This window comes from Mytilus galloprovincialis, chromosome 5 (genome assembly GCF_965363235.1).
Source record: "Mytilus galloprovincialis chromosome 5, xbMytGall1.hap1.1, whole genome shotgun sequence".
Lineage (NCBI taxonomy): Eukaryota > Metazoa > Mollusca > Bivalvia > Mytilida > Mytilidae > Mytilus > Mytilus galloprovincialis.
In genome coordinates, this window is record NC_134842.1 from 45,253,642 (window position 1) to 45,266,688 (window position 13,047).

At 31.5% G+C, this 13,047-nt stretch overlaps 1 protein-coding gene across 1 annotated transcript; it reads left to right on the forward strand.

Annotated features, from left to right (window-relative positions):
* Positions 1-2,817: 2,817 nt before the first annotated feature.
* Positions 2,818-9,661, forward strand: LOC143074554 (metalloproteinase inhibitor 4-like). Its single transcript, XM_076249952.1, has 5 exons — positions 2,818-2,958; positions 4,038-4,147; positions 4,862-4,964; positions 8,277-8,419; positions 9,468-9,661. The coding sequence occupies exons 1-5, from the start codon at positions 2,841-2,843 to the stop codon at positions 9,600-9,602; spliced, it is 609 nt and encodes a 202-aa protein (XP_076106067.1). The 5' UTR covers positions 2,818-2,840; the 3' UTR covers positions 9,603-9,661.
* Positions 9,662-13,047: the final 3,386 nt, after the last annotated feature.

Genomic DNA, 13,047 nt, shown 5'->3' on the forward strand with positions numbered 1-13,047 from the left:
CGCAAGTGAATGATTCATTATCGATGTTACCTAGGTTTATTGGGGGACAAAATTGAACCACACAGGCTACTAATAGCCAATTATTATTTCACTATTTTATTTTTATTAATGATTGAACAAATAAAAAAACATGATAATAATTTAATGTTTGTATGCATCTCGTAGATATAGCTAGTGCCCCTTTAATAGAGCAAATATTCACTGGCCTGGGTGTAAGCAACAATGGTTCACTGTATAGTCTTCCCCAAAGAGCATAACACATACAATATAGTTAAAATCGTATATAAAAGCCACAGACATGTCATAATGTAAACAAAATAAAATGAGAAAAAAATTTTGTCCGATTTATGAACAATCGGTTGAAGAATTATAAATATGACAGAGAACAATTAACGCAACCACTTTTATGAGAATTTCTGCCTACAATGCTGCATTGATGGATTTTTTTGTTATTTTATTTAGTAGATTTCTCTGTTGTCTATATAGTTCAAAGTCAATACTTAATTTTTGTTTGTTATACCTGTTGTACAGTTGTCTTTTTTTTGTACACTGATGTTCGTAGTTCCTAGTTCATAAATGGTGCTGGTTGTTTACATTGTTTTCTTTTTTCAAGGGATCATGTTGGTCTAAAACTTTTACCACAGCCTTTTCAAAATCTCAATATGCCTGATTTATATCATCTTAATCTAAGCCAATAAAATTTTCTCGGGCTAATCTTTAAAGCTTTATACGTTTTATACTCTGTGGTCTTATTTGAAATTTGACCCTTTACTGTATCTGTACACCTATCATATTGCGTACATCATTAATAACAGTATTAAAATTTCTGATATTCATACATCAACTAGATTTTACATCATCTATGAGAGAGGGACGAAAGATACCAAAGGGACAGTCAAAGTCATAAATCTAAAACAAACTGACAACGCCATGGCTAAAAATGAAAAAGACAACCAAAAAACAGCACACATGACACAACATAAAAAACTAAAGAATAAACAACACGAACCCCCCAAAAACTAGGGGTGATCTCAGGTGCTCTGAAAGGGTAAGCAGATCCTGCTCCACATGTGGCACCCGTCGTGTTGCTTATGTGATAACAAATCCGGTAAATAGTCTAATTCGGTAGGTCACATTCATGAAAGGGAAGGGGATTGTAGTTACGACGTAAGGAACATATCCGAAATCATTTGTGAAACGGTTATTCCATAACGGTCAACCAACTCGTGATGGCGTTGGTGGCCTTCGGCTGTTGGTTGCTCTCATTCGGTTTGTTGTCCTCATTTCCTTTCTCAATTTTATCTATCACTGCATCGAGTCTGATACGATATTTTTCCACTCGAGACAGTATTTTTTTTAAATTTAAAACGCGAGGCTTGCCGATCGTTTTAAATATTTAAAATGTAACTGTCAAAAGTGGATAACTATCGTATTACACGAGATTCAGTGATGAAATCTGTTTCTCTAATAATTTTTAAACAATATGCAGACAAATTATATCCTTCCTTATAATTGATCCGCAAAAATATTTGTTCTTTCTATGTGGCGTCAACAGGTATGGTTGCCTTTCTCCATGGCATCATAATAGGAAATTCAGAGGTAAGCAAGGAAATTCGACGTCACAAATTCCAATTTTGAACAATAAGGAATAGAGATCAAACGAACCACACGTTGATAAAATTAAAATAATCAACATGTCAGGAAAAGTAGCAATCGTGTAAGATTTAGAAACATATAGATATCGGATACGTATACACATGTAATAGCGCCAATGAAAAAGGGAAATGTGTGACACATCATCAATATGTCTAAAACATGTAAAGTGTGAAAGTAAATGGAAGAACTCTGTATTTTTTTATGATTTTATCTCCCAAGACATAAATGTGTAGAAATGTATTTTTTTATACGTCACAACACGTATTTTTGTTGTTGTTATTGTGTTGGGATACATGGTCTGGCCCTTTACAGCTAACCTTTCAGTATAGTGTTTGCTCATATCAAGGGCTCTACCTTGATCCAGCATTCCTTACATTCATATCATCTTGATTCTGGTATTTAATAAGTTGTGGTATTGCCAATCATATTATATCTCCTCTTTTTATTAGAGAAACTTTTCTCGATTAAACATCTGCATGCTATCAGGATGAGCATGTGATTCCATTGTAAATTGATCCAATTTACATATACAAGAGAGACAAGACGGTGTTTAATGGAGCGAACTCCCATAAATCAATGGACTAGTTACATTATTAAAAAATAATATTCCATAACTTATCATACAGAAACATTACTAGTTAGTGTGAAAGTATGTATATATTTAATAACATTTGAATAAGTAAGGTTAACAAGAACATATCTAAATAAAACCTTAGGAAAATGGTAGATGTAAATGAGGTTTTATTTAACATCTGCAATGTACTAGAGTTATATTTACATTTACATATACTTTATTTACAATCCTATTAATATTGCTGCTTAGAGAACATAATTCGTCGAATACATTTTACTTGGTATAATTCCTCACTCAATTAAAAGGTGATTATATTTCACGAGGGAGGTGAAGGGTGATTGTAACGTTTATCATGTTTATGATATATGTTTGTAAGATTGTTCCTAATGTATGCACCCAACAGTCAAATTGCATTGTATACGAGGTCACACCTATTTTTCAAGCCTCCATTTGAATGGCAAACATGTTTATTTTGTGTTCTTTTGTGCACTCACCCTTCTAGCATCCCCTGATCTTGATGTATATGACATATGGAGTGCAATTATTTAAGGACAAGATGATTCAAATAACCGTAGTACATTTTAAACCAGAGAAAGAAACTATTACTAGGATGTTTCAAAAAGTGCTACTTCTATGTATCGTCCTAACTTGGATGACAGATGATGTTCACGGTTGTTCATGTTTTGGTTTCCAGCACCCTCAATCGCAATTTTGTTCAGCTAACTACGGTAAGTTTAAAAATTAGTATTTGCAGGAAAGGCCTGAACTGACATTTGTATCTTCAAAACGGAATCAATCTTATATATTATGTTTAACAAGGTAAACCTGAAAATCATGTTACAGACAACAATGTTTTCAAAGAAAAAAAATGGCTTCAGTATTATTTACGTTCTATGATCTACATTTTGAAAGCAAGTACCACAAGAAAAGAAATATTTGGACTGATATTTAAAATAAGTACACCAAATAGATGCATTTCGTAAATAAAAGACTTAACAGTGACGCTCGAATTAAAAAAAAAACCCTACATACACCGACTTTGGCTTGTTAGGTATTTATATATCAGGAAATGATTGAATAAAAAAATATTTGTTATCGTTGAAAAAATGAGCCATATATTACACAGATATAATGCATATGATGAAGAGAACAGGTTATATTAAAATTCGTTTATTCTTGTATACTTTTTGATTACTTTTGAGGGAGGTTGAGGTTGGAGTAGGCTCGAAGTTGCCGGCTTGACTGGGTATTGTATATTTTGTAAGCATTGTTGCATGTATCAGCATGTATGGATCACACAATACAAGTATTACTGTTCATTTAAAAAAAAAAACATAACCTGAACATATAAGATAAACTTGTATTTTTTAATTTGACAGATAGATTAGGGGCAATGTTTGCCGTATTGTTTTCAAACAAGAACCAAGCTTGAGATGCATAAACAAACAAAATTAAGTAAAAACAGATGTTGTCACTACGAAATTTAGATTTTAAATGACATGTTTTTAACAACAACAAATAATAAGTTCCGGTGAGAACGTTTTTCATATTTATAACAACAAAATTTCTGTAAGTATCAAGTAATGCTCTCACCTAATGCTGAAATTTCAGGATCGATCTACTATCCCGTCAAGTCACAGAATATAAAAAATAGCTTTACTATATATCTGTTATTTATTTTCAGTTCTTACTGGGCTAATTGCAAGTAATTTATTTTCAAAATCCTCCTAGAAATACAAATTGTCGTCCTTGTACGTACTATAATTCTAATACCGTTTGCTCAACAACATTTCCTTTCTTTTTCTAGTATTCTATGGCAAAGTTATCAAGGAGACATTAATACCAGGCCCACCAGATGATACTGCAAACAACTTTGCGATCTGGAAGTATACATTTAGCATAATTTTCAAAATGAAGGTAAGAATATGTTATTAAATAATTTTGGGATGTAACTTGAACAAATTTAAACATAGAATTATATAAAATATTAAAATACAAAAGGTTTAAGTACTGCTGACATATAGTATGCAAGAATTATATATTCTTACCAACCAGATAGAGAAAATCAATAAACTTATATCTAGTTCTTTTTAAAAAAAAACTTACTCCATATGTGGAGCAGGATCTGCTTACCCTTCCGGAGAACCTGAGATCACCCCGAAATTGTAGGGTTCGTGTTGCTCAGTCTTTAGTTTATGTTGTTTCTTGTGTAGTTTTATTTGTCTGTTTGTCTTTTTCATTTTTAACCATGGCGGTGTCAGTTTATTTTCGATTTATGAGTTTCGAATGTTCCTCTTGTATCTTTCGCCCTTTTACTCTATAATCAAGATAAAAGTAATACGTTATACCTTGTCTCCCAACACCAGTAATTTAGTCAGCCTAATTATATTTAGACAAAAAGATATAAACTTGCAGGAAAAGTCTCAGGTGTAACCCATGAATATGATGAAAGAGTGTACAGATGTTATTTTTAATCTTTAATACATATGTAAATACCTTTACATTCTTAACTCAAATTGTTATCAAGGTGTCTGCTTCACTGGTAATCAAGTTTAAGCAAATCTTAGAATATCTATTTTTATCATGTTAATTGAAAAGAGACGTTCATGCGATAATACATTTACTATACAGGGAGTGACAGAAGGATTTGGTCAAGAAGTAGTTGTAGAGACAAGAGGAAATGGTGCGCTCTGTGGAGTACGTTTTACTGTCGGAAAGTCTTATATTCTAATGGGTAAGTAAATTGTAGAAGTTAAGGTATTACGAATAATATCAAATATTTTTAAGTTATGTTAAAAATGTGAAACATAAAAATAATAACTAAAATTATGTGCGCCAGTCCTTAAAATACATTTTAAATTGGTAAATGTATCTTCGAAGTATTGCGAATTAAAGCAATGCGCTTATTTCCAATGGGGTATGTTTACCCTGTTGTATTTATCGCCGCTCTTTTTATGTATAAAACTTGTTAATTCCGGGAAATGGCACAACTTTATACTTATTGATCTTTGAGCTATTATGAAGAATATAAATCAATTCACATTTGCAATTACTTCTGATATAATCTCAATGTGGCGTTAAACAAGGTTTCACACCCGTATTATATGACCTAAAAGGATAACTCTTGATATATACTACAACATATAAATTGTACATATAGTAAAGTCTTAAAAGATTCAAATGATAAATCAAGCGGTAACAAAATAAGAAACGCAAACAAAGTAAAAAGTTAAAGGACTAACAACTGTCAATTCAACACAACATTGATTACATCTAATAATTCAATTCTTAAATGAATGTTAGTCTCAATGGTACTATGTAAAATACAGAATTTAATGACGAAAAGCTTTCAAAACTCATAAAGCTAAAAATAATTAAGCGTCATTCACATTTGAGTAAATTCACATTGCGATAAGACGTGTCACGGTACTTGTCTATCCCAAATTCGTGTATTTGGTTTTGATGTTATATTTGTTATTCTCGTGGGATTTTGTCTGATGCTTGGTCCGTTTCTGTGTGTGTTACATTGTAGTGTTGTGTCGTTGTTCTCTTATATTTAATGCGTTTTCTTCAGTTTTAGTTTGTTACCCCGATTTTGTTGTTTGTCCATGGATTTATGAGTTTGAACAGCGGTATACTACTGTTGCCTTTATTTACATAATCAAATGGAAATAATATCCCCGACATTGAAACGCATTACTTTATTTCTGTTAATTCAAGTTTATTGACTATCCGATGAAAAAATATTCGGTATGACATTTAGTCGATAGTATGTCCTTGTTCGGCCTATTACTTTATTATGTAAATTCAGGTTGATTGAATATGGGATAACACAAATATTTGGAATAAAATCGACAGTTCTGATCGAATCATAACAATCATACCTTTCTGTAAACGAAATTAATTTAACTTTCGTAATCAGATATAAGAAGATGTGGTATGAGTGCCATACAACCCGCCATCCAAGTCACTAGTTATACAAGTCAACCAATACAGGTAAAAGTCTAGTCTCACACCGAACGGCAAGCTATAAAGGCACCATAAAATATTTTAATAGTAAGTCTTACATCGAACTCTTAACTTCTCTTGAACAGAGTGTGTCTGCATTTTGTTGTGTGTTTGTTTATTCCACATTTGCTATATCTATAGGAGAGGGTGGAGATCTCACAAAACGTGTTTAACCTCGCCGCATTAGTCATCATGTTACAAGTCAGAAACCCCTAAACCTTTTTAGTCTATTTTTTTCTTTCTAATTACGGTTCATTTGTATACATCGGACAATAGTTTAAGGAATATGTTGCTGTACTATTCATCTTGGCTGTTTATACGTCGTCACCAAATTATACCTCCCACGTTTTGTTTGTTTGTTTGTTTGTTTGTTTGTTTGTTTTTTTTTTTGGTGGGGGGGGGGGGGTTTGCTTAGTCACAAGTTTTTTTTCACTGTTATGCTTTGTACTACGATGATTTTCTGTTGGCCACTTTTCATTCACTGGCCAGGATGCTGCAAGGTTGTCATCGACTTTTAAAAATTTAAATGTTTCCTTTGTTAAATTCCACCTCTCTTTAAATCAAATAGAGTGTACTACGTCCTGAATTTAATTTGCTTATTGTTATAAAATGAAGATCAATTGTTAAAAATTGAAGTGGAAATACATTCTTTTGGTAATATTTTAATAAATATTCAATATTAAATTATCAGTTTACTTTCCAAATGCAAATCATATTATCACATGTATCTTGATTATAACAATGCATTTGTATTCAAGAAATAATATTCAAAATCCAAGAGATATTATATACGGGCTAAATTTAGATTGATGCAGTGATTGTTTTGGTCATGGCAAATGAAATCCTCTCAAAATGTGTATACATGTATTATATTTAATGTTTTACATTAGTTTACCCCAATTGAAATCTTTTATTTCACAGTCTAAAATGTATATAACAACAAATTAATTCCTTTTTCTTGTGCTATAGGTTTAACGATTTTCTGGATTTTTTCCGATTTAAATTCCCTAATCAAATGGCAAAATTAAATAATAAAACACATCAAACGAATGGACAACAACTATCATATTTCTGACTTGGTACAGACATTTCCAAATGAAGAAAATGGTGGATTGGTGTTATAGCGCTAAACCTCTAACTTGTATGACAGTCGCATCTAATTAAATTATGTTGACAACGATGCATAAATAAAATATAAAAAATAGGAGTATAAAAACAACACGAAACCTTCAAAAACTGGGGGGGCCGGGGGGGGGGGTATTTCAGGTTCTGCTCCTCATTTGGCACCCGTTGTGTTGCTCATGTTATTACAAAGCTGGTAAATAGTCTAATTTGGTAAGTCACATTCGTTGAATAGGAGCGGGATTGTAGTTACGACATAAGGAATATATCCGACATCATCTGTATAACGGATATTCCATAACGGTCAACAAACTCATGATGGTTACATGTCTGTAAAATCTCTTTTGTCGTAAAGTTTTGTTTTTAACTGACCCTCATAGTCAGTTTTTAGATATTTAGATATAAAATGGCAAATTCAAAAGAACGAATCGATAACAACTGTCATAATCCTAACATTGAACAGGCATTTTCTACATTAGAAAATGGTTGATTCAACCTGGTTTTATAGCGCCAAACCTATCACTTATATGACAGTCGTCAAATTCCGTTATATTTATAACGATGCGTGAACTAAACAGAAATTATATGTAAAAAAAAGTCAGAATATGGGTACAGCAGTCATCACTATGTCACAACCTCAAAACAAACAAATAGTTAACAAAAAAGCACAAAAAGCATCAATAGAATTTAAAAACCAAATGCATTGCGTCGCGTGTCGAACGTCAGAAAATGTAAACGTCTCGTAGGAAGAAATTTTTTGTCCAATAAAAACTTAAGATTTATTGTGAAAATAATAAAAACTAAACTCTTAGGCTAAGAATTAGTACTCCAAACGCAAAATACATTTCGAACTAAAGGTTAAACTGTTCCTTTCGGTAATATAGAACACTTGTAATTGTAAGATGTTTGTATTTAGGAAGATCCGGCTCCGATGGGAAGAAATCTATTGGATTGTGTAATTTTATCAGACAACTGAGTAGTCTTTCACCGTACCAAACATTTTACATGTTTACAAGAGGCGTTAATTCTTACAATTTAAACTGTAGAAGGAGATGCAACGTAAGTAACTCAAAAGTAAGCTATGCACTTGTTAGATCTCCTATGGTTGTTTGTCATTTGCTTATAATAAATTAGTTATTTTTTTGTATGTACCTTTTTAAATTGCACTGATTGGGTCGTATCGGAGAGAAGAATTAAATCTCATAAAACAAGTTTAAGCCTTCTATCTATTCATGTGCCTTGAGATCAGAAAGTGACTCTATTGTGTTATGTCTTAATTATCCATTAACAGTTGTGATTTCTAGCTTGTTGGGGAAGGGTTTTTTCAAATCAGATATCATTTTCTAGCTTTAGTTTATGAAGTTTTCAAAACTAGGTTAACACCAGTATGACATGCATGATGTTTTTATCCGTAAGAAGTTGGAGCTGCACCAACTGTCTTTGTTTGGTATACAAAGTAAAATTTAAACAAAAAAGAAAAGAAAGAAACGTTTCTTAACATCATCATTTTCCGATCATTTAAGAAAATTCATGTTTTGGACTTCTCATATAGAACAAGTCTGAATTGAATATTGATATCTGATCACAAATGAACTCAAAATCTTTCATAACATTGTTTATTTCTTAGACTACATTTCGATAAACCAAGTTTCTGAAACTCGTGTGCTGAAAAGAGAACGTAGATGTGGAGACATTGTTGAATAAAATACTATATATAATAATAAAAAAAAAAGTATCAAATGCAAATCGGAGAGGTATTAAAGAATGAGCAACTACCGTATAGTGGTTAATTCCCCTTTTTTGGATGATGCAGGTAAATCGAGGAAAAAGTTCTGCGAACATTTATGAACACATTTCGTGCTTTCTAACAACTTGATCTATATAAACGGTCTATATAAAACCCCTAATAATTATTTGTATATTTTGTTGCTCCTTACCGTTGTGATATTTTACACCCGCTAAATAATCCGATATACGGTGATCGGGATAGACATCGGGCTATGGAGGCATGCATTATTGTGATAAAATTCTAGTGTATCTTAAAAGGGTAACTATCTGTCTTTAAACTAGCACAGATAATATTTATATATTTGTTTCTAATTTTCAGAAAATAGATCAAGATTCAAGAGGTTGTAAATATGAGGCTGGTAAAAATGATAAGCAAACCATTTGCCTGGCCAGGAATGCACTGTGCAAACGAGAAAGAAGACGGTGTCGTTGGGTTAATAATGAAACTTGTTAGCGTGGTCACAAATCAATCAACGTGTACGTAAATGATTGACCAATATATGAAACTATTAATCTGACTTTCTGATGTACTTGTACATGAGTATTGTATCATTAAAATATTATGTTTAATTGTCAAGCTAGCAATTGTAATTCCATGAGGTAAAATAAACCTAAAAAAATTAAGGAAAATTATCATGCTAATCAAATGACAAAATCAAAATCTGTAATTTATCAAACGATTGGAAGAAAAACTGTCATAATTCTGACTTGGTTTCGTTTTTTTTTTTTTTTTTTTTTTTTTTTTTTTTTTTTTTTTGTGGAAAATTATGGGTTTAAAATGTTTGTTTAGCCTTTAAAGAAGATCTACAGAAAGTGTCGCTAAACTGACAATATTTCACATTTTAGCAACGTGGCAAATGTTTATCAAACTCTATTAGCCTTCCAGATAATCCTGGTTATCGTTTGAATTCGTGTTACTCAGTTTTTTATGTAGTATAATAAATACTGTTGTTTTGTCCTTTTCTCGCCTTTCATAATTTTGTATGATTGTGACGGTCTCTCCTCGTTTAGATTTTTCCTATGCGTCTATAGCTTCAGTTATTGAAAACATGACATTCACAAAGTATTTAAGTTTATTTAAGTTAACCGACTTTAATTGTAATGTTATACAGTAGTTCAGAATAAAGCACTTTATTCCCTGATAAATCTTTCCTTAAAGCAGTCAATTTAATCAATAAGATGTGAAGTTAAACATATTGATCTTCAGTGTGTTTCCGTTTGAACAAAACTTAAGTGTTATGTAGACGAAACGCTCATCTGGTGTATTTAGATATAATCCTGTTACCTTTGATAATATTTTGAACTCTTTTTATATAGATTTAAAACTAACCGTAGACAAGAAATCGCGATTTTTTTTAAAATTTACTCTACGCCATATTAACCCAGTCAAACGGATATTGGGGTCCACCGATATCTTGAGGAAGCTTAGACATCATTGAAGGATCATGATTCAGTTAAAAGACAATAACAATCAAAACCAAGGAGTAAACAAAGACTCACAAAACCAAAGGACATTTACCTCAACAGTTATATATAATAATTAAGAAACAACACGAACTCCACTAAAAACCGGGAGTGAAATTAGGTGCATTTCCTGCACCGTATACGGCACCCGTCGTGTTATTTCTTTCAATTATACTACTGGGAGTGAGAATAAAAAAAAACGACATAAAACAGATCAGCTGAACAATATTAAAAAGAAGATGTGGTATGATTGCCAATGAGACAACTATCCACAAAAGACCAAAATGACACAGACATTAACAACTATAAGCACAGTACATAGCCAAAAGAGGACGTTGATGTAATGTCAAGGACACCAGGATATCCTTAATAATTTCAAGAGGTCAAAGGGTGCGATTACTTAAAAATAATTTTCGTATAGGTAAATACAGCTGTTTCTCAAACCACACCTCTTATGGGGAGATTTAGAATACTCATAAAAATTACATACTGGTTTCCAGTTATGATCTCTGTGTACCATCTCATAAAGACATAACTTGGGAATGTAACCAGTAAATATACATATGCAATTTGTTTATATTGAAATATGATGACTCAGCATAAATTCACAGTTTACAGTCCAAATAGTTTACCGAAAGTCCTAAATACAAAATGTATTCATAATTATATGTAAGTTAAATTATTAAGAAGTGTTTATATTTACTCTTCGCAGTCATTGGAACTCATGGCGTATTTGTGTCCTGTCGATAACCCAAAAGTTAGCTGTAAAACCTAAATCTGCTTTTTTGTCACCACGGCTTAAAAAATACACAAGCTAGAAATACAAAAGTATCTCAACAGAGCTTACAATAGTGTGTTTTACTCTGAATATGTACTTAATATTCCAAATTGCTAGAAATAGCACTGATCTAGGAAACTTGGGGCACCAGGGACAAAAACACAGAAAATTGCCTACCCCCTGGGTCATAAAACAAATAATTTAACTTGTAAATGATATAATTATGATTTGAAAGTTCTTGATAAAGAAAACAATAACTATGCTTGGAAGTAATGCAAACATCAGATGTTAGCAGTCATCTCTATAACAATTTAAGTGATTTTATATCTCAAACTGGTATCTGCATACATACAACTATTGCAAATATGGCTTTGTTTGGACTCTTTTAGTATATATATATATATATATATATATATATATATATATATATATATATATATTAGCTAAATGTGTCAGATATACGGTTACAGATGATACTGTTGTGACAATAACTCTAAATTGACCATTTGAGGCAGAAAATGTGAACTTTAATTGACAAATAGGCATACAGTAAGATGTGGACTGGAGACAGGGGCAGGATTGGATATTTTATATAATCTTGAATCTTGTAATAATTGACTGCTAAACATTACAGTTATAACATTCTGATATGCTTTCAATATGTTATCAAAACAATTTTAAAAAAGGTTCTAGACATTTCAAACCAGAAGATATGCAAATAGGGTAAGCTGGCAATAATTTAATTCATGTTTTCAAATTCTTTAAAAAAATGAAAAAAGGGAGGGGGATATAAAATGTACTGTAAAGAAAAACTAAGAGAATACACAGTGATTTCTTTAAAAGCGATAATTCTGACAAATGAGTATTAATGCGAGAAAAAATAGAGAGTTTTCTATTTGAATAAATGTTTGTATAAATCGAAGAACGTAATGAGTGATTGAAGAGGTTAGAATTTGATATTGACACATATCCCAGTGGAAAGTCTTAGGGCGCAGATATTTCTAAAGAATATACATTGCAAGTAAGAGAATAAAGATAAGGGTTAACAAGAGCTATTACAAGAATTAAACAAGATAATTAAGCTAAGGTTTCCGTTTCTAAAACCAGCCATAATAAAGGAAAACATTATATTTCTCTGAAGGAAGTATAGTTTAACGAATTTGAAAGGTGATGGAAAAGTAATACTGCGTTTAAATCGGGAACACATTCCAGTTCTGAGTATTCATCATCAGATAATGATGTCAGCTACATTATCTTCAATGAAAAAGTATTAAAAATTTAATTCTTACCGTAAAATCTGTAGACACAGTTTTTAATCTGCAGTGGTTTTTTTTACGGTACAAGTACGCCAGTAATTTTTTTAAATAAAAACAAAATGAACGCGTTAACTTTATAGTTATTACAGAAAATTGCCTATTTTAGTTTAAAGCTTGCATAATAGGATTATTATGAAGTATTATGTACAAATAAGGTTAAGTACATTGACTTTGACGTTATTTGCAGTATTTCTCGTTTGTCATCTGTAATAGAATGTTATGCATCATGTTTAAAACTTAGTAAGTAAGGAATTTTATGATAGTCTTCTGAATCGAAAATATTAAAAAATGATTTGTTAATTGATTACATTATGCCAAAAGAAGTGAGCAAGTTAATTTTT

Excerpts from the sequence above, each read along its gene's own strand:
- LOC143074554 (XM_076249952.1), top strand. The coding sequence starts at position 2,841 with ATGTTTCAAAAAGTGCTACTTCTATGTATCGTCCTAACTTGGATGACA. Across the intron at positions 2,959-4,037 it reads ATTTTGTTCAGCTAACTACG|TATTCTATGGCAAAGTTATC; the intron begins GTAAGTTTAAAA and ends TTCTTTTTCTAG. Across the intron at positions 8,420-9,467 it reads ACTGTAGAAGGAGATGCAAC|AAAATAGATCAAGATTCAAG; the intron begins GTAAGTAACTCA and ends TCTAATTTTCAG.